This window comes from Podarcis filfolensis (genome assembly GCF_964270895.1).
Source record: "Podarcis filfolensis genome assembly, chromosome: 1".
Taxonomy (NCBI): domain Eukaryota; kingdom Metazoa; phylum Chordata; class Lepidosauria; order Squamata; family Lacertidae; genus Podarcis; species Podarcis filfolensis.
In genome coordinates, this window is record NC_139604.1 from 53,861,028 (window position 1) to 53,882,620 (window position 21,593).

The window sequence follows — 21,593 nt, forward strand, 5'->3', positions numbered from 1 at the left end:
TAAACTGAGGACATTTTTTGATTTACTAGAGTTAGTGCTTGATCATAAGAGATAATGTTGTGGGATAACCAGGCTCATATAACCAACAACACTTATGTCTAATTAATGCATGAAGGGGTTAATACCATAAACTATCCTACCAAACTTAGCTATGCCCACTTCCTCTCACCTTGGGAGGAACTATGTAATCAAGCCTTTGTTCTCTCCCAGTCTACTTGAGAAGCTCAGTGAGTGAAGGGGTCTGAACTGGTTGCTCCAGTTCAGACTGCATGGCTCTCACAAGCCACTCTTATGTTCCTATATCAGTAATTTTGGAACTTTCACCACTTTGCAACTAAGCCAAGTTTTATTGCCTGTGCAACTTTCTGAAGCAAACAAATCTGACCTTTGAAGAGTTTGTAAGTAAACCATTCTTAACTTACCAAACGTGGTCTTTTTCTATGCTAGGGGAAGAGGGAAACTTTGGAAGGAACTTCAGTTTTAAAGGTCTAACTACCGTACCCATATTTCCATGCTTTACTCTGCTATGTGTTTAGTGATTTTGAATCTCTGCTGGGGTTCTCTCAATTAAGAATGAAGTTAAAGGAGATATTCCAAGATCTTTACCTTCTTCACTGCTTGCCAGACGCCACCAAACAGAGGATCTAGAATGAAAGTTCTGGATAATAATTTCCTGCCCAGAAGGCTACTTCCAGCACCACTCAAAGTTTAAAGTAGAGGTGGGGCAAATAAGATGAAAACTAAGTTTCCCCCATGATTAGGCAGCATGATGCTATAGCATGCCATGAGTACTTGCACATGGACAGCTGAATAACAAAAACAAAACCCATAATATAAAAAAACTTTGAAAATATAGAGGATAAAAAGGCAGAAATTGTCAGAGGCGTATAGATTAGCTAATGTTTCATGAGGTGTGTGTGGAACTCACAGGCTACAGTAGCAGGTGAAAACCTTTATTCAAATTGGCCTCAGATTAACATGGCCATTTTAGCCAGGGAAAGTATACTCATGCTAGATTTAAACAAAACAAACAAATGCACACGAAAGCTCATACCAAGAACTAACTTAGTTGGTCTTTAAGGTGCTACTGGAAGGAAAAAAAAAATTTTGTTTTGACTATGGCAGACCAACACGGCTACCTATCTGTAACTAGATTTAAACAAGCTTGGAACTAGCTCAAACAATCTGGAAATGACAAACAAACTGAAGTGCTTGGAAATCTCTTTTTTCATAAAAGAAATGCTGTAAAATATACCAGATAGTCTTGTAAAACAACACCAATACAGGCCCAGAAAGAATTACCTTAGATATTTTGGGTTGTAGACAACTTATTTCTACTCAGAGTAGACCAGTAGAAATTAATGGACCTAAGCTAGTGAGATCCACTCATTTCAATTGGTCTACTCCAAAACTACTCCAATTGGGCTTTGAATAACATTGGATACAAACCCCATGGTAGGTAGGCATATACATAGTTAGATAGAGTTCCTGTGTAAAGCAGTATAAGGCTAGAAACCTTGATCAACAGCTTATGGAGAAATAAATTGAAAAAGTGGTAAAAGGGAACAATGTGAGAAGTCTTACATCTAGTAGCGCTACAGAGATTGTTGTGGTTTCATCTTTCTTTTGGTTTTGTTTGTCTTTGTAATGATTTGGTCCTTTAATTAAATGTTGACATATTGGCTGTATTTATATTTAGGGATCCCCCTGATGACCTATGTACTGAGCAATGTTCTTGATTTTCTTCCTTGGAGGCTTTTAAGCAGAGGTTGGATGGCAATCTGTCATGTATGATCTAGTTGAGATCCCTGTAATGCAGGGGGTTGGACTTGATGACCCTCAGGGTCCCTTCCCAGATACAATTTTAATATTCTGACTCTAGAAACAAACTGTTGCCTATTGTGTCAGAAGGAGACCTCCATCACACCCCCCTAGTGATGTTACAATGCTTTACAAGGTATTTACCCTCTTTACGTGAGGCAAGTGAATGAATGATTAAATGGATGTGGTGCTTTAGTAAATAATAATATCTGCAGTATTGGGCAGGGGGCGACAGGCAACTCAACCAGCATTGGCGTCACTGATATATGTCTGTCTCAAACGCATTGTATGTGTTTGGTGAAATTGGGCACCATATGGGAGAGATAAATATGACGAGCCCTGCCTAAAGGTGCCTCTGTAGGTATGCTTAGATGGCGATGGCATCTAAACAAGATGTGTCCAAAGTGTTGGGCTCTGCCTGACGTTCTGTTGTACAGAATATGAGTTGGATTGTCTCAAAGAAACTTAAAAAAACACTTAAGATAGACTTAAAAGAGACAGAAGGGAAAATGTGTTTTAGACTGACTGAATATCCATCAGGACTAACTTTAACCTTAATTCTTATCAGGTATGAAAAGTAGCAGCAATAGCTGCTTTGCTATGTATTTCAATTTAATTTTAAATATGTCCAGAGCAGGCCACTAAATCTGGCCATGATGCTAACTAACCCTGAAGTGATGTGCACAGTTCTGGGAGCGAAAGGTTGCAGTGTATTATCTTGTGGGCTGGAGGCTTGGTGTAAAGAAAAGTGCATAATTCGTCAAGGGCAAGATGTGGAATCCTTGACGCTTCAATGTCTGTTTGCTAGGCTGGTTGTCTGCCAAAACCGTAGTATACAGGGGGAACCCACATGCATGCAACTTCACAGCTGTTGCCCTTGTCACAGCTGCCACACAGCCTTGACCTCGGTACTGAGGGAGGGTGTAGCCATGCGTCAAACAACCCATTTGATCAGTAAGGCGCCAGGAAACCAACTGGCCTTCTTTGTCCAGGAGGCAAGCACTAGGGAAGTTGTGGATCAGGCTGTCCAGATAGCGCAGGCTCCGATCATTGCGCCCAGCACTCCAGTTTTCATTGAGCAGAGCTGAATGAGATGAGTTTAGGCTGCCCAAGTGGAAGTGGCCACGTCTGTACCTGAAATACAAAGAGAGGCAGTGATGGCGGCTGAGCAGACTGAAAGCATCCCTTAGTATTTTGTCACTATCAACCAGAACAAAGGAACAGGAAATTGCAAGAGAAAGCTCAGGAAGTGACTCTGTGACTTTCTCCTCCTGTTTTGTGGGCGGGACTAACCCAGCACATAGCAATCAGATGTGGAACTTTGTGTTGGGTTACAATCACTGCTTACTGATTATGAGGAGGAACGTCTGAGAATTCTGATGAAAATAGAAGCAGAAATTGCTTGTGTTCACCTAGTCAGCCCTTTTCCAGAACAGAATATAGCCCAATGAATACTGGATATTTGCTGATGTTATTTTCAGTCCACAAATAATATGTAATGATATTGCTAAGAGTTGCAGAGGAGAGCTGAGGCCCTCCTTACCCCTGGACCCAGGAAGTGTTAAAATATAAGTCAGGCTAGCTTCCTGTGCTGACGTGATCACCTGGCCATTAAGAGAACAAAGGATTAAGAGGCTTGGTGTGAGATGGTAAATGGGTAGCCCCCCCCCTCAACTAAATTTCAAATGATGGTTGTATTTAAGGAAAGTGCAAGTTAAATAAGTTTGCCTTTAAATGGGAACTAAATTTACGGTAATTTCTCCCCCTCTCCAGTCAACAGACTCCCATCAGTTAGATACCCCAGGGTGAGAGTGCACTCACTAACCGGCTCTGACAGTAGGCAGATGGGTCAGGATGCAGGATTGTCTGGTAGAAGTATGGCTTAAGATTGACACGTCTGGACTCTGCAATCTCTCTGGCAGCTTCATATAAGCCTTCTTGGAGCCCTGCACACAATGAAAATGAGATGTCAACCTGGGGGTGAGGAATTATATTTTCTAATGCTCTGTGTCTGCACCTCTCTCGCTATCGTATGATTATAGTGTTGTGTGCCAGCCCAGTCTTTGAGCGGTGCGAGATTCCAGGGGTTCCAGGCGCTTACCCAGGGTTGGTGTTTCCTTTGGAATGAGGTACAGCAGAGACTGTGGTGTCTCTGTGGCATGTGCTTTATTTACACATATACACAACCTGAACAGTGTTAACACCCCAAGAGGGACTTGCTTCCCCCATGGTCACAGCTCTCAACTCAGCTTTTGCCCACCCATTTTCTAACTACCCACCCATTTTCCATCTCACACAGAGCCACTTCCTTGGTACCTTTCAATGTCTCATCACCTTACCAGGAAGCTAGCTTTCTATTCCAGGAATGGAATAAGTAGAGCGTGAGGAGCTTTACCTTGAAGCTGAAAGGCCTTTCCCCAGTCAATGGCTTCTGCATTTTCCAACAGTGTTCGCCAGGCGTCTACATCCCAGTAGAAAGCAGTATGAAAGTTGGAGTAGCAATCCTGCTTGCCTTTCACCACCTGCAGAACGTGGCACAGTCATTTGGCTATTGACAGGACGCAGGTAGCGGGGGTTGGTTGGGTCTTATTAACGACGGAGAGCAGGAGCAAGAGAAAGGCAAAGGAGGCAGGAACAGGCCCAGCACCACCACGGAGTGCGTCTCCAATGGCTTTCCAGCCTCAGAAGCTACCGTCTCTTGGGCTTTTTCTCACAGGTTCAGGTGACGGGTTATGGGAGAATTCTTACCTCCTTACGTGGGCGGGTAAGGACAACTTTAAACTCTGGCCAAGAGTCCACCACTACTTCGTGCTGAGCTGGATTTCTATGGTTGATGTGCATCACAGCTCCGTTGGCCTGCCAAAGAAAGGAGGGGAGTTAGCTAGAGCAAAAATCCATGTTGCTCCATGAGAAAATGGTAGGAAATGCCATTTGTTAAATTGATGGGGAAAGGGGACGGCAGTAGAGGAGCGAGAATTACCGGAAGAGCCTGGGGCAGGTGCCGTTGCAGCACAGTCTCAAGCAGCTTCAACTTGGAGGGGCAGGTCAGGATCTGCATGGCTGGCCAAAGAGGGGCTGCGGGCTACGTCAGGTTCCAGGAAAGATAACGTGGGTGGGAAGGAAGCACTTGAAGGGGACGAAACGCAGAAAGAAATGCATCGGACCCTTACACTCAGTGCTACTGGACAATCCACAACCAGAATGACTTGCCATTTCTCATGAAATCTCTAGTACTCAAATTACTTCACTAATTATGTCTGTAGATCAGGGATATATGCAGTTGACTCCTATTCTGGCTGAGGAGATCGACAGTGGCTGCCCCTCATTCATACTGAGGACAACCCTGAGGTTGTCCCCTTCAGAGGTCCACAAAGACAGCTGCAGTGCTTACCTGAAGGGACACGTCTGCCTTTGAGAAGAAGGTACCAGCCTATTGCTGGGCCACTGGCATGATATGGAATGCCATGCTTGCTGAGACAATTTATCCAGTTAAGTATTTTTTAAAAAAAAATTCCTGAAGCAATAAGCCATTAACAGGCTGGTGCCTTGGCCTTTTTCCCAGTGTCTCAACAGAGAAGGAAGTTTGGCTGCAAAATGCTTTTGCTTGACTCAGATGGTCACAAGTCCAGAGAACATGAGAGATTCGGCATATACTATGACTTACGTCCAGGCTTCCATGCGCCCTTGGCAAGGAGCTGTATCATCAACTCTGAAGCCGCCCTGCTGGGCGCTCCACCCCTCCAAGCCAAAGTCGAGGGGCGTGATATTGACGCCCCCCTGGGAGCAGGGGCCAACCTAACCAATCCCTAGGTATGCCCCTGCTTACACTTGGCCAAGTCTTCTCAACCCTACACAGATCTACTTTGTTTCAAGTTCAGAGCAGGACAGCTAGGTATTCATTCACCAGGGTCCCTTTCTCATTTCACTGCAATGTGGTAATGGGATGAGCTCTGACAACATGCAAAAGTCAAGATGCCCAACATCCCCAGTGAGGTAAAAGCTCCCTTTCAATCTGTTTCAGTAAGAATCCAAGAAAATGCACTCCAAGTTATACACCAGGGGTATATATATATATATCTTCTGTCTTGGTGCCAAATTTTGGTAAGTCGATCCAGAGTACACAGTGAGATGGTCCCTGCTCCTGCCAACCTAGCAGTTTGAAAGCATGTCAAGGTGCAAGTAGATAAATAGGAACCGCTCCGGCAGGAAGGTAAACAGCGTTTCCGTGCGCTGCTCTGGTTCGCCAGAAGTGGCTTAGTCATGCTGGCCACATGACCCAGAAGCTGTACGCCGGCTCCCTCGGCCAATAAAGCGAGATGAGCGCCACAACGCCAGTCATGACTGGACCTAATGGTCAGGGGTCCCTTTACCTTTACCTTTTAAGGATTGAAGCAGACCTGAGTAACAACTAGTTCTTCCTTTTTAGAGATGAGAAAGCCTTCCATAGTAGAAGGTGATTAAGCTGACCTGGTATGGGAAGAGGTGATGGGGGCATAGCTGAGGAAGAAAAGCTTAACTCTTCCCTCTCCAGATGCGATTTCCAAAATTGCCCCTCTTCTGTTACAACTAGGTTTGGAAACAAAGCATACTACTGGCTCCAATGTAATTGTTGTGGGATGATCTTCCTGGAAATTGCAGGAAGATGAAAGGTTAACTCTTCCGCTGGTGTGCTCTCCACAAAGAGCACCCCTAGTATTACGTTTTAAAAAACAGAAAATGCCTTTTACAAGTGTAATTGCTGGTGGGACTGTGGGTGGGTAGGGTTTAGAGTGAGTGTGTGGCTGCAGGTGAAATGTGAGCGGTTGTCAATGAGTTTATCAGGTTTGCAAATATGCACATGGTCCCAAAAAAGATTGGTCACCATTGCCAACCTGTGACTTTTGGGAGAACTCAAAAACATGCGCAGTATATTGTGATATTTTGGTTGGCCTAATGGTATTTATTTATGTATTTTTTATTAAATTTGTATACCCTGCCCTTCATCCATAGATCTCAGGGCGGCTCACAACATAAAAATACAATATAAAAACACAAAATACATAATAAAATCAAGAACAAACAAACAAAACACAAACACACAAACCAATACCCCCCACCCCAGTATTCGAAATGCTAGTATTTTACTATTATATCATTAGACCATTGCTTGGCTGGTTGCCCATTCTTGATATATGGCTTAAGGTACCTCAGGTGATATTTTTTTAAAAAACCTATATGTATAAGAGAGGAACAGGAAACTCCAGGATTGGGGGAGTGATGGGTTTGTTTCTCTTTCATTCAGAGAGCTACTGAAGTCAAAGAGAGGAGATACTTTGGGACTCTCTCCTCCTCCCTTTACTAAGTTGAAGAATGTATGCAGATATGACACAATTCAGATAATCTCTGGGAGCCCATATAGTCCAGCAAATTCTGCGTTTGGACGTTATTCAAGGCAGTATGGCCATATACAGGGCACCCTGCCACATGGCTTTTCATGGACAGTGCCCTCATCACTATAGCTAAGTAGCCCCTTCGGCGGTGGGATGGAAGGGTGTAGCCATGTATTTGTGCACCAAGAGGGTCCATGATGTTCCAGCTGATAGGATGACCATTGCTGTCCAGGATGCAGATACTGGGGAAGCACTTCACCATGTTGTCCAGGAACCGTCGGCTTTGTTCGTTGCCTCCATGGGGCCATGTTTCATTTAGGATGTCAACATGGGAGCTTTTCAAGGTGGAAATTGTGAAGCTGGGGTCTAGCCTGGAAGAAAAGACAGACAAGAACAATATAGACAGAGATGTTGGAAGAACCCAGGAACCACCTTTGTGGCTCAGATCATCTAGTCCAACACATGTTAACACTGGCCAGCAACCTGAGTATGTCGCAAGCAGGAAACCATTTTGCTTTTGCACACATGGGCTGCTTTATGGTGTCAACATAGCCATTAATAGACAAAACATCTTTAGGAAACTTGTAGTGCCACCTTTGGTGCTTTGCTGTGCCAGCCAGGAGAAGGCAGACTTGGAAAGAGTGAATGCAAGGTTTGACCATAGTATTTTGGCTATGGAGATTCTCCAACTGGAAGCATCACAGGTTAACCAGTGCCTCAAGCAGAAAGGAAGAAAGGGGGGAACAAGGTGGACACTTACTGGCGCTGAGGCATTTTATCTGGGTTAGGGTTCAGGTAGGTGAAGTGGGGAGTTGCAGTCAGATGAATTTTCTTGGTGGCAGCAGCATCTTTAGAGACGTCATATATCCCATTCTGGTTCCCTGTAGAATAGTAAAATATTCAAAAATGAAGAGAAAGATATTGTGTGTGTGATTTGAGGATAGGGCAAGAAGTTGTTCAGTGCATCAGGACCACAGTAGGGGGCAAAATGTTAAAGCCCCCTACCTGTCAGATGTGCAGGTGGATGCTCGTGAGTAACCAGGCAAGACTCTGACCTTTCTTTTTCAGGTTTTATTGGTGCAAACTATTTACAGTGCATAAAGACACATTCTAAAAGGGTGTTGGATGTCAATAAGATCAACTAAAGTCCTGGTTAAAAAGGAACGTTTTTGCCTTGTGCCTAAAGGTGTATAATGATGGTGCCAGGCGAACTTCCCTGGGGAGAGAATTCCATAGACAAGGAGCCACTACAAAGAAGGCCGGTTCTCGTGTTGCCATGTGATGCCATTGCTGATTTGTGTGAATGTCACTCATGCCTAGTTTGGGCCTAAGGTGTAGTTACACCCTCTCTGCCTCTGCAGTCCTGAACAACAAGGAGCAAGGAATACTGACCATTTCCCCATCCCGCAGTCTGTATGTGGGATAGATATGATGAAAAGGGATTGGAATAGCCATAATGAGCACATGATAATTGTGGATTGGGTTGGCTTCAGTCTAATCCAGGGTATAGCCCTAGAAATCAAATAAAAATATATTCAAATGTTACCACACTGCTTAGCTACCTTTTATTTGCCATTTAAAAATTCACAGCCAAGGTGCGAAAAGACAGTTAGAAGGGACCACATAGGTAATCTAGTCCAACTGCCTGCAATGCAGGGATCTTTTGCCCAACATGGAGCTTTGAACTCGTGACCCTGAGATTAAGAGTTTCATGCTCTACCGACTGAGCTATCCCAAGTTTATTATCTTATTTTTTCTATGCTTGACTATTGCAGTTCTCTTCTTTCTATTTTCTTGGTGTCCTGTTCACCCAGACTTCTATTCTTAATTCAGCTGCTTGTGTGGTTCCTCCCATGTTTTGGTTTACCTACATTTCCTTTTGGTTACACTCCAGTGACTTCCTTTTCGTTAAAGGATCTCTTTGAAGTGATCACATACAGTATTTTCACTCTTTAGCTCTTTCTCTTTTCTTCCTTTGCCTTCCTCTCATTTCCACTCACTGATATTCTTCACCTCCTGGCTAAAACTCCACGTACTCCTTGATTTCACAGTTCCAGCTTTTCTCTCTCTTGCTTCACATTTCCTCCGGAAACCATCATGGCCTCCCAATATTCACATTGCTCTTTCCTTGCAAATGTTGAAGTAGCAGGTGAAAATGCCTCCCTCTTCCCAAATCTTTAACCACTACTTTCTCTATCCTCTTCACGTTCCTTTTGAGTCCCTCCCTCCTTCTCAATGGGCTTCTGCTTTTTGACTTCATTTCTCAACAGCACTTAAGTGTGTGAGACACTTTATCAGGGGCATCACATCTCGTTTTGCCATCTGAGGTGAAACAGGAAGTGTCACTTTGCCACTGCCACCACCATCCACTGGCAGAGAAGAGGCACAGGTATTGGTACTGAATTTGGGTGAGAGCATGCTGGTGGGGGTGAGATCTCACTCCACAAGACTTCATGCAGTTTTGACAACATCTCACTGGAAATCAGCACTGGGGCAAGCGAGGGTACCACCTTCGGGCATCCATTGCCTCACTCCGCCTGATGGCTGTGCTGGTCCGTCACTTTATATTCAGTGGAGGCTGGTCTTTCAGGGTGAATGGGGCCTGCTTCATCAAGCGCTATCTGCCCACAGCCAGCTCCTCCCACCTGCTTTTTATTTTCATGCAATCTGTGGGGGGGCACTTCTATCAGCTTCCTCCTCCTCAGTCTCAGTTTTGCCTCTTGTAGAAGGCAAATGCTGCCTATTATGGGTTCTGGATCCACCTATGTTGGTCTCCCTGCCTTCTGCCCTACCAGTTCCAATGAGAACCAGCCACCACAGTTTACATTAATTACAGTAATGTCATTTTAAAGGGGGGGGTACTCTCTCATCTCATAACTTTTCCCTTAGTAAGAACTGCCTTTTACCATAGAGACGAAAGTTTTGCTTCCAGTTGACAGCATCTGTGTCCAGCAACAGTCTCCGGTACACATCAAGATCCCAGTAAAAGGCTGCATATATGTTTTTATACAAATCAGTATTGTCTGCATCGGCCTAAAAGAGAGAGAGATGGAACTCATTATATAGGCTCCCTGCCATGCTCTTCTCTAACCAGTTCTTCTCAGGTTGACAACTTTATTCTGGTAAGATTCCTGTGCTTTTAACTGCCTCCTGACACTTTATCAGATAAAGCTTTTGCTGATGATGAGATGAAATGATGAGTGAACTTTCACCTGTGGGTCATTCCATGTCATGTCAATGCAGTCATGTCACCCACTGTCTCGGATTTTGATGAAACTTGGTGTATACCCTTCCCTTATGGTTGAAAGAAACCCCCTTAAATTTCCCCCCTCTATCTCAAACGGTTTTGATTTTATAGCACTTCAAAGTTTCGTGAAATCTGCATTGTCTGTCCCTCTTGAGACCCTCGGGACATGTACACTTAATTTTTTCTCTCCATAACCAATGATCAGATCTCTTTGAAATCTTACACAGAGCTCAATAAGAGGATGATGATTTCAGGATAAAACACACCAGCACTAAAAATATTTTATAAATGCCTAAATAAAATTATAAATGTATTTTTTTGCTAGAAAAACCAGGTTTAGAAAACCTCAATTTTCAGCGCGTGGACATGATGGAACTCAAAGTTTGTGATGTTGAAAATTATTGCAAAGACATGCTCTTTCTCAACAAAGACTGAAATTTATGGGTTTTTTATTCCTTGTAATGAAAATTTTACGTTTTTTGGACATGGGCGGTGGAAATGGTTACTGGGTACAACTTTCCTACAATCCTTAGCTGTAATAGAAAAAATTAATGAAAGAAAGTTGTTCATCATAAAAATTAACATAATTTTCCCCCTAGAAGTAAAGTGCATACTTGTTTTAATTTGGGGATATTTTAATATGAAGTTATGAAAATTGGCTATTGGGAAGTAATCCCATTGAATTTTCACAATGGATTTGCACAGATCGAACAAACTTGATCAAAACCACTTAAACACTAGAAAAACTGATCTGATCATTGGTTATGGAGAAAAAATAAATGTACATGTGCCGAGGGTCTCAAGAGGGACAGACAGCCCAGATTTCACAAAACTTTGAAGTGCTATAAGATTAAAACCGTTTGAGATAGAGGGGAAAAATTTAAGGGGGTTTCTTTCAACCATAAGGGAAGGGTGTGCACCAAGTTTCATCAAAATCCAAGACAGTGGGTGATGAAACTCTTTTTTTTTTTGCGTTGAATTGATGTGGAATGACCTCTGCTCTAATGCCAAAGGTGCCCTCCTAAACAAAAGCCAACATCCCCTTCGGTTTGAGCCTGGCTTAGAGGAAGTCCCAGCACAGAACACGCAGCATTTCCTGCTGACATCCCACAAAACACCTTCCACAAAATCCCCAAAGGCCACTACCTCTGTCCGTGGACGAGTCAGCACCGCTTTGCAATCTGGCCAAGAATCCACAATCACCTCATGGCCCACTGGGTTTCCACGGTTTATGTTCATGACTGCACCATAGACCTGTCAAAAGTCATAGGATGTCAGAGTTGGTGCTGCAGTTGAAGGAGAAATGGGTGGGGGAGAAATGGGTGCCTGGGAGAAATGGGTGGGGTATGGGGAGAGAAAAAGTGGTGTGGTGTGTCAGGCTTGTATCTGCTGCCTGCCTTGAGTGGGGTGTCCTGATCTGAGTGAGCACAAGGGACAGGAGAATCTGTTAATTTCCCTTGATGTTACAGATGAAAGAGGCAGCCTAAGAAAAACGTTTGAGGAGAGAATTGGTGGTGTGGCCCCTAATTCAGATTTTGATCTGCTGCATGAATCCCACTGTTAGTGACTAGCCCTTGAATGGTATTACCTTGACTGAGGACTTCCTGTTTACCAGCTGATTAACAAAATCTAGGAGCCCACAAGGCCATGTCACATATTACACATATTTCTCACGAATCCTAGCTCTCTGCTGAGCATATCAACATGATACATACATTTTCAAGCACCTGCTTGTTGAACGTAAAAACTTAAGGCATGCACCTAAAAATGTAACATATAATGATGTTCTCAGCTTCAAAATGTGGAGTTTTGGAAATATCAAGAGATGTTGACAGGAACCTGCCCCCATTCCTAGCTCTTAAACCAGATTACAAAGCTCAAGATTACCGCAACTGTCTGAGGGAGGTTTCTCTTCAGCAGCTTCTCCAGCAACTGCAACTTGGATGCACAGGATAGGATCAACATAGCTTGGGAGGTGAAAGCCGATGGGCTGGTACCAGCAGAAACAATGCCTGTGAGAAGCACCTGGGAGAGAGATCCGTTCTTTGCTGCTCACCAGAATCCCCAAACTGAGAAGTCTTTTGTCATTGAAGTGGCTGGGGCAACCCAGTCAGATGGGCAAGGTACAAATAATAAAATTATTTTTATTATTACTTATTTAACCCCTATGTCTACACCCCAGTGTCAGATGGCAACCCCCCCCCCCTGAGCTTCTAACTGTAACAGGAAACCCTCGCCTTCCTTCCAGCTCAATTCTGATAAACAAAAACCTTCTCTTGTGAACTACAGGCAAGAAGCTCTCTATTACCGCTCACCTGCTGTCCAAAACAGCAACACGGACCTTTGCAGTTGGAGTCCTCGTTCCAGCTTGGTAACTTTAGGGACTGCTATGATTAGGAGGGGGAATTTATACTAGAGTGAGTGAACCATTAACATAATCGTTCCTTGTGATTGTAGCCACAGGCCTTGTGGGATTGGATCCCACGGATGCAGAAGAATTGGCTGTGTTCCTGGATAAGAACGAGGTGGGTTTGCTTCAAAAGATTGGGAGAGAAGTGCTAGCTGCAGCTTCTTTCACCAGGATGAGTTGAAGGAAATAATGGAGGATTTGGAAAGCAAGCAAAGTCCTAGCTAAAGAAGAATAGCAACTTAAACTACAGTAGACCCTTCAGTTATATACCGCTCTGAATATGCAATCTTTGGGTTGCGAAAGCAGCAAACTCGGAAGTGTATTCTTCCAGTTTTTGTTGCTTGCGCATGTGCAGAAGCACTCTGCACGCTGGGTGTATATGCTCTATCGTGCTTTCTGCGTCCGCAGAAGCGGCGCCTCTGGTTACGGATTCTTTGGGGTCTGCATGGACCACCGAAACAAATAAAATTCATAACCAGAGGGTCCACTGTAAACAGTTAATGATCACCTGAGCAATATATGATTTACTGACAGTCCCTGTCATGCTGTTCAAATGATCCGTAAAACGGATCTTGACTATTGGCATGCTTGTGCGTTGGCATGAAGGTTGGACTCAAAAGAGGGTTCAGTCATTGGTTTAATCATTCTGTAACAAGTCTAACAGAAGTACAGGGATTATTTAAATAGTTCTGTTGTCAATTGCAATTAGTGAACCATTGGGGAGGGTATTGGTAGGGGTTGGGATTGAAGTAAGCTGGTTTTCCCTCCATGGCTACAAAACTTCCAACAACTTGCTTCTCTGATAAAGATACATTTCTCTTCCACCAGCTAGAATTGGCAGCTAGAATTGTTTCCATAAAGTATTGGAAAGGAAATCTGATACTGACACTCTAAGAATATGTCAAATTTTAAATAAATCAACTTTGGGCTAGCCAGGGAAAAAAACTGTACTTGTACCAGGTTTGAAGAATATTGGGGCTACACCCAACAATTGCAAAATGTCCAGCAAATTGCAATGTTGGGCTGCCTTTTTGTCTTGGAGAAATAATTCATTCTTATGTCTGTAGGATGTATCTAAAATATTTTGTGAGGAAATATATTTGGATAAATTGGATGGACTTGTACTTACATATTGACAAAGAATGAATTATCTTAGATATTTTGTTTGGTAAATGTATATAAATAATCTGGTTGGCCATGATGAGAACAGGATGCTGGACTTGATTGACCAATCCAGCGGGCTCTTATGTTCTAGTTTCTATGTAAAGCATAATTAAACTAGATATCTTTATTGATCTTCCAATTTCTGGAGGGATAAATTTTTAAATGAGGTAAAGGGGAATAATGAAAGAATTCTTATATTTATTAGGAAAGGTCTTCAGAGAGTAAACTAAATGGAAAAAACAATTGGAGAGAAAAACAATGCATCCAACATGAGGATTTCTCTGACTTTTTTCTCTTTTTTGCAATTTTTGAATGCAATTTGTTTTATCTTTTTTTTTTAAATGAATATTTATTAAATTTTCCAATTTTATATAAAGACAAAAAGAAAAAGAAAAAGAAAAATATTAAAAACAATTCAGTTTCAATAACAGTTTTTCAGTCACCTGTTTCTTTGACTTCCTCATACCTCCCCTTCTTGTTCTCTAGTTCAATTTGTTAATTCAGCAAATCCCAATCTCTTAACATTCCTTTTAGAATATCACCTTATTTTCCACTCAACTTTTTTTTTAAATTTAATAACAAAAACAATTATAATCCCCATTATCTTTATCATAACAGCTGGAGACCACCAAAGTTCAAACCAACATCTTTTCAAAGTTCATTAATTTTATAATATTTCTGTAAATATTCCTTAAATTTCTTCCAATCTTCTTCTGCTGACTTTTCTCCCTGGTCGCGGATTCTGCCGGTCATTTCTGCCAGTCCCATACAGTCAATCAACTTCATCTGCCATTCTTCCAGAGTGGGTAAATCTTGAGTCTTCCAGTGCTTTGCTATAAGTATTCTTGCTGCCGTTGTGGCATACATAAAGAAGGTTCTGTCCTTCTTTGGCACCAAATGGCCGACTATACCCAAGAGAAAAGCCTCTGGTTTTTTCAGGAAGGTATACTTAAATATCTTTTTCATTTCATTATAAATCATCTCCCAGAAAGCCTTGATCTTTGGGCACGTCCACCAAAGGTGAAAGAATGTACCTTCATTTTCTTTACATTTCCAACATTTGTTATCGGGCAAGTGATATATTTTTGCGAGCTTGACTGGGGTTATGTACCACCTGTATATCATTTTCATAATATTCTCTCTTAAGGCATTACATGCCGTGAACTTCATACCTGTGGTCCATAACTGTTCCCAGTCAGCAAACATAATGTTATGTCCAAGGTCTTGTGCCCATTTAATCATAGCTGACTTAACCGTTTCATCCTGTGTTTTATCACTAATGGAGAATGGGGGAAAATGCAGTATAATTTTTCATTAAAGAACCAGTTCTCACTCTTGTTCTTTTCTTTGTAAGTTGCTTTGGGTTGCCCTGCGTACGAGAAAGTGACTAACAAATTCAGTAAGTAATAATAATAATTTTCAATTTAATGAAACATAAAAATAATAAAAGACACCTGTATGTAAGTGTTGTTCGGTGAAACACTCACTACATTTATCTGTAGAAATGAACTCCTGCTCCAGGCTGTACCCCTAAGTCCGAGATTTTTAAATGAACCAGAATTCGACACAGAACCCGCATTCACGTTTGAAACACAAATTCCAAACCCTGACACAGGATCTTAAAATCCTCACACCTTCCACTGCAACGAATAGACACTTTTTTGAAGCCTAGCAGCATGGAGTAAATTTTCAATAGGTTGCAGCTAATGTGTGTGTGTGGGGGGGGGGGGGTTAACGCTTCCCAGTTGTGACTCCTGAACTCATCCTTCTCTTAATGCAATTGATTTTGAAAGAAGCCAAGAGAAGCTTCCTTATCTCTGAAAGCTGTCCCAGTGGGATGTGATCTGGATGATCCAGATTAATTGGCCGATTCTCCGAATGAAAAAGAGGCGAGTCGGCTTCCATAGAACGGGAGATGAGTGCTTGCTTCAGGGGAAGCTTCTGCCGGCTGCAAGCCTCTCCCACCAGGTGGTGCTGAAGGAGATCGCGGAGGAGCAGGGATCGAGGGAGCTGTAAGGGAGAGGACCACTGCTGCTGGAAGCTGCTCTCTAGTTCAGTGATTTTGGGAAAAACTGTCTCCAGGTAAAGCATTTATTTTCTGCTCCGGTTCCCCACTCCTTGCCCAAACAGCGGCTAAGCTAGCGCGGCAGGCAAGTTGCTATGGCGGCGTTTCCTCGTTTGGACGCCCAGCTCCTTTCTTGGTCCGTCTCCGGATCAGCGTTTTGCCCGGACATGCCCCGTGCCTTACTATTAATCGGCAGGCGTCTCGTTGCTACCTCTGGCGGTTCTGTGGCTTCTGCTCCTCTGATCGCGGCAAATTCTCTCGAGCAGAAGGAAGAGAGCGCATAGATGCGGGACTGGGGGATGGAGTGCTGGGAGTGAGGAAACAGCCGGGAGAATAGCGGGGCCCCGAAGAGCAAGAGGCGCCACCTGCGACGCCTTAAGCCGCCGTCCTTCCCCGGGTCGGCCGCCAGGGGCGCTTCCTCCGCTACCGCCGCCTCGAACGCAAAGCGAAAGCAGCGCTGCTATTGGCCGATCCGTGCAAAAACAACAAGCGGCTGCTCCGGGGAGACCCAGATCGACTCCGGGGGGGAATCGAAAGCCGTTCGTGCCAGCAGCTCCCACCCCGCAGTCCTCGCATCGCCCCCAAGAGACATTGGGGGCGGCGGAGAACCGACAGCCCCCGGCTCCTGGTAAGGACGCAGCTGCTTCTAGAGATCTCGCGGAGCCGTTTTTCCGGGGTGACAGGAGGAGAGAGACTCTCCTACCCTTCCGCGTTTGGGCATTAGGGGAGGGAACTCGAGGGGGCGACTCGAAAAGGCTGCGGGGGGGGGGGCGTCTGGAAAGGAAGGGTCCAAAAGCTGGAACGCGGCTCCTATAGAAGGAACATGAGGGTGATGTATGTATCTGTTCAGAGGGGTGAGGGCGAGGGGGTCGTTTTGATCCCCAGGCCTCTTGGATTCTTGGGTGTGGGGGAGAGTAACCAGTGGTTAGAGCAGGAACCGGGGAGTCTGTTCTCGAGGTCTGGATGAGGAAGAGGGCCGAATCGTGCATGGCTTTGATGGCTGCAGGACGAAGCAGAGTCCAGGATGGGGACCGCAAGGGATTCTGTCGCACTTCTTGACAGAGGAATAGCTTATATAGCCTGAGCTCAGGGAAAGGACTTTGCCCTGCCTTGGAATCGGGCTGAGAATTTTTCAGTGTCAACACACAGTCCTGGAAAATGCAAAGGCAATTATAAAGAGTGTAGGGTCTCTGACCATGCACAGAATATACTTCTCCTTTACATAGACTTAGGCTCTTTAATGTGTTTGGAGGCAAAGAACTTCCACATGGGAGAAGGCCACCAGCTAGGAGAGTCCAGACACCTTTTTGTGGGGTTTTTTCTCTCAGAAATAAAGTCGTTTTGACTGGTAGCTGGTGTTAGGACAGTAGGTTTGGAGATTGAAGGTCCTAGTCAGCAGCTTGTCTAACAGTCTCTGCTTCTCCTCAGCTCCTTGTTTAGAGCAGCCTGTTAATGCTCTGTGAGCATTGCCCCATGGAACCATGGGCAGGAAACGGCTAATCACAGACTCCTTCCAAGTGGTGAAGAAGAGGAAAAGAGACAGTAAGGAAACAAAGAAGGCTCAGAGCCCGCTGCACAGTGAGTATTGCTAGGAAGGGATGCGTGAATTTCAGCAGCACCTGGTGCGACACAAAAATTCAGCGCCCCTCACCTCTCTCGCTTCATTTTAAATCATACTTTCAGCGTTCCCTGCGGCACCCCCAAGGCTCCGTGCGCAGTGCAACCGATCTGGTCGTGCTCCCGTAAACCCTTTTTCTTCTTTGGCGATCTCTCGTAGCCGAGTAAGATTGTCTTCCATGAACACAATCTTAACAGTGAGTCCATAAGTGACTGTGAGGCCAATTCTGGATCCACACATCCTTCCACAGTGGAAACATAGGTTTCTAGGCGGGAGTTGATCATGGTGAGGGTTTGCCAAATGTGTCTTCCTCTTATTGTGTTTCTCCCTTTCATCCTGAGTTCAAGCATCTTCAAAGTTCATGACACCTTTGATAAAGGCTGTTCTCCAATCGGAGCACTCACAGGCCAGTGTTTCCCAATTGTCAGTTTTTATACTACATTTTAAAAAAATTGCCTTGAGGGAGTCTTTAAACCTCTTTTGTTGACCACCAGCATTACGCTTTCCATTTTAAGTTCGGAATAGAGTAGTTGCTTTGGAAAACAATACAGTGGTACCTCAGGTTAAGTATTTAATTCGTTCTGGAGGTCCGTACTTAACCTGAATCTGTTCTTAACCTGAAGCACCACTTTAGCTAATGGGGCCTCCTGCTGCTGCCGCGCCGCCAGAGCACGATTTCTGTTCTCATCCTGAAGCAAAGTTCTTAACCTGAAGCACTATTTCTGGGTTAGTGGAGTCTGTAACCTGAAGCGTATGTAACCTGAAGCGTATGTAACCTGAGGTACCACTGTAATCAGGCATCCGCACATGACCAGTCCAACGTAGTTGATGCTGAAGAATCATTGCTTCAACACTGGTGATCTTTACTTCTTCCAGTACACCGGCATTAGTTCACCTGTCTTCCCAAGTGATGTGTAAAAATTTTTAGAGACACCGTTACCATTTGCCGATCGCCATGGGAGTTTTATGGGTTTGGGTTTGGTATGGGTTTTTGGAAGATGCTTGTGCGTGAATTTGTTTCATGTGTGTAGATCAGTGCATGCTGACCAAAGCACAGTCTTTGCAGTAAGGCTCTATCTTATCTGCTGCAGCCTTCATCCGCCTTCACAGCCGATGTAACTTGCCACTTGTTATCTGCTGCCTGCTCTGTTGTTGAGGACTTCTTGGATCATTCTTTGTCTAGCTCCTCCCCTTTGACCTTGCCACCTTGGGTGACCCTGTTGGGAGTACAAGACTCCTCACGGCTTCGCTCACAAGGGTCATAGGCATGTGCAAGCCCACTCACTACGACAAGGTGATACCTCTGCTACCAATAGGTAGATAATCTGAATGGGGGAAAGGGTGAAAATCCAGGAGCTTTAGGTGGGGAGTAGATGGGTGCCCATTGGAGTGCCCTTGAGATTTGCAAGATATCAGTTCTTGCAAACTCTTTCCCTGCATGGTCTTGCTTTGGTCGTCTCCTAGGTTGTTTGTTGGATCTGCACATAACTCAATACCACGGTTATGCAAGTGAGGGTTAATCAGTAATAGGCTTGCCACTTGCTTAGCTAGCAAGTTGCTATAGTACAGTGGTGATGAACTGTTGCACAGGATTGCTGTAAAACTGAAGTATTTGAAAAATCATTTAGCAGGAAGTAAAATTATATGAAACATATACTGTACTCCCAAAAGGTGGGGAACCCTCCACAGAAGAGGAGCATTCTCAATGAGCAATGGATTAATTATGTTAGTGTTGTTTCCTTCAGTCAGCACATGTTGTGTGTGTTCATATTTACATGAGATCGAAGTGTGGGTGAAGAGATGCTAAAAAAACACAGGCAGAGTTATACGGGTTGTAGAGCAAGCCAGAGATAACTAATGTAATGGTGTTGGCTAAAGAATTATGTTAAGCCTTTCCTGCACACTCATTTCATACAAGGGCTCTCCATAATGCGGTGATAATCATCCATTTCTCTCTGATCAGATGCAGTGACAGTCCAGGCAGTCCAAGATGCTGTACATCCAGACCAGCTGGAGACACTAAAGCAATTTGACCTCAGCTGGCAGTACGGCCCCTGTACAGGTAAGAAATTCCAATCATGCTGCTACTACAACTGAGCCAAAGTACACATCACTACAATGAAAGCATAGGTTTTCCCTGCCTCCCTCCATGCACAATTTTAGATATACCTCCATGGGGCAGGGACCAGTCTCCCTATGCTCTGTTAAAGTGTTACATTATAATTAGTGGCAGCATACCAGGAAAAGGGGTCTCCTAGTTAATTCTCAAGTTCATCTAGTGGCAGTAGACTTGCAAGGAAGGTGGTTGAAGATCGCTGGTGTTGAAGAGGCCACTTTGAGAGACCTTTTTTCCCCTGACAGGAATCACCCGTTTGCAGCGCTGGGAGAGGGCAGAGTTACTGGGTCTCAACCCCCCTGCTATGGTGCGGGAATTGCTAGAGAAGCACAACAAGGACCCTCTCGTTACATACAGGTTAGTATAGAAAAGCTGCTCTGTCCTTCTCAGCCACTGGATGGAAGTATCTGTTCTAGGGTAATGAGATCTGGAAGAGGAAGACTATTGAGGTTGGGCTTGGTGGTGCAAGGCCATGGCAGTGCTAACTAGGTCACATGATAATTTGGCTAAGCTCTGGGCATCTTTTATTCACAACTGTATGAATGAGGAGTAACTGTATCACAAGAGGTAATACACAAAATGAACTGGGCAAATGGAAGTATGAGCTCAGCAAAGGTCAAGTAAAATCCATAACTCACCTATTGGGGATTATAATAGGAAAGGGATCAGTAGCCAAGAACAAGCAATTCTCCTGTATTTGCAGCTTCCGCCAGGGTATTTGGTAGACTGTCCTGGCCATTTCATGGTAGGAAGTCCTAGTGGCCAAGATTGTCATGAAGCAGAGGCGCTTATGAAGTTGACATTTGGCAGTCAGCTTGCATGATGTGTGAGAACCTTGCCGAAGAATGAGATTTTTGCTTCACCTTTGCTGTACTTCCAACCCACAACATTTACTATGACTCCATTTGCTCATTGCTTCAAATGGAGTCGTAGTAAATGCTGTGGGTCGCCACCTTCTCTCTGGCCAATGACTTCCTAGAATTGAAAGCTGAGAGCTGTGGCCTCCCCACAGATCATTTGCTTATACTGACTGTAAAACATGCACCATTGCTGCTGTTGTGCTGCCCATGCCTGCTGTTTGGCACAGTAGGTGGAGGAGGCATGTAAGATGCCAAGTCAGGATTCTTTCAGACAGTAACCATGTTCCATATGCTTCCCTTGCAGCCTGTGGCATGGATATTGCCTCTGAGAGGAAAATGTGATGGTATCTCAGCCTGAGAAGTCCCTGAGTTTTGACGGTATTGGAGAACTCCTTCATTCCTATCATGGAGATTCTTTGCTTGGACGTAACAGCCCTAAAAAGATGCCAAGGTCTACTAGCTGGTCTCCACTTATGGGTTCTGGCCCTAATCAAAGCTTCTTAGGGAGTACTTAGATGGCTGAGGTCAAATGAAGGTGAGGATTGACTTGGATCAATATGCTGTGCTGGGGGAAAGAATCCCAAAAACTAGGTGACTAGTTCTTGGAAGCCAAGCTTAGTATGGCACTGCATCCTGTTTATTTTACTGTTGTGTGCTCTTTGCAAACTTGCTTGGTTTGTTGAACTGGCTTTCAAGTTAATTGACTGAGAAATAAAACACTTGCACATCCAACAGCTACATGTGTCAATGGGACCACATCTGAATAGTTTGTGTAACATTATTCTCCCCACCCTGCTCAAGGAAGATGTACAGACTCTTCAACTCCATCACCAACAGAGAGATCTATTGCATACCTCCCTGCCTGCTGCCCAGCTGAGTAGCACTATGAACAACTGAATAGTGTGCCCTCCCCCCCACAACTG

General features: G+C 44.2%; 2 protein-coding genes and 1 long non-coding RNA gene across 4 annotated transcripts in view; 2 read left to right on the forward strand and 1 right to left on the reverse strand.

The window, feature by feature from the left end:
- The window catches only part of LOC310749802, a 32,037-nt gene extending 17,703 nt beyond the window's left edge, over positions 1–14,334 (forward strand). The window contains exon 4 of the long non-coding RNA XR_014541799.1: positions 12,895–14,334. This is a non-coding gene — a long non-coding RNA (uncharacterized lncRNA). The remainder of the gene's footprint in view (positions 1–12,894) is intronic.
- LOC310744637 (uncharacterized protein) lies at positions 1,927–12,904 on the reverse strand. The gene is made up of 11 exons (XM_083576260.1): positions 12,325–12,904; positions 11,584–11,691; positions 10,097–10,223; positions 7,951–8,071; positions 7,160–7,561; positions 6,549–6,568; positions 4,802–4,896; positions 4,570–4,677; positions 4,217–4,343; positions 3,647–3,767; positions 1,927–2,955 (listed from the first exon to the last, which is right to left on the reverse strand). The coding sequence occupies exons 1-11, from the start codon at positions 12,400–12,402 to the stop codon at positions 2,535–2,537; spliced, it is 1,728 nt and encodes a 575-aa protein (XP_083432386.1). The 5' UTR covers positions 12,403–12,904; the 3' UTR covers positions 1,927–2,534.
- A 1,573-nt stretch (positions 14,335–15,907) lies between the features above and the next one.
- On the forward strand, positions 15,908–21,402 carry POLD4 (DNA polymerase delta 4, accessory subunit). Of its 2 annotated transcripts, none has more exons than XM_083587137.1 (5): positions 15,908–16,093; positions 17,505–17,654; positions 19,658–19,756; positions 20,056–20,167; positions 20,975–21,402. In XM_083587137.1, exons 2-5 carry the CDS (start codon positions 17,558–17,560, stop codon positions 20,997–20,999), a joined length of 333 nt encoding a protein of 110 aa, XP_083443263.1. In that variant the 5' UTR covers positions 15,908–16,093; positions 17,505–17,557; the 3' UTR covers positions 21,000–21,402. The 2 variants fall into 2 exon arrangements, with proteins under 2 accessions (XP_083443263.1, XP_083443264.1); XM_083587138.1 differs by lacking the exon at positions 15,908–16,093 and adding an exon at positions 16,544–16,704.
- Positions 21,403–21,593: the final 191 nt, after the last annotated feature.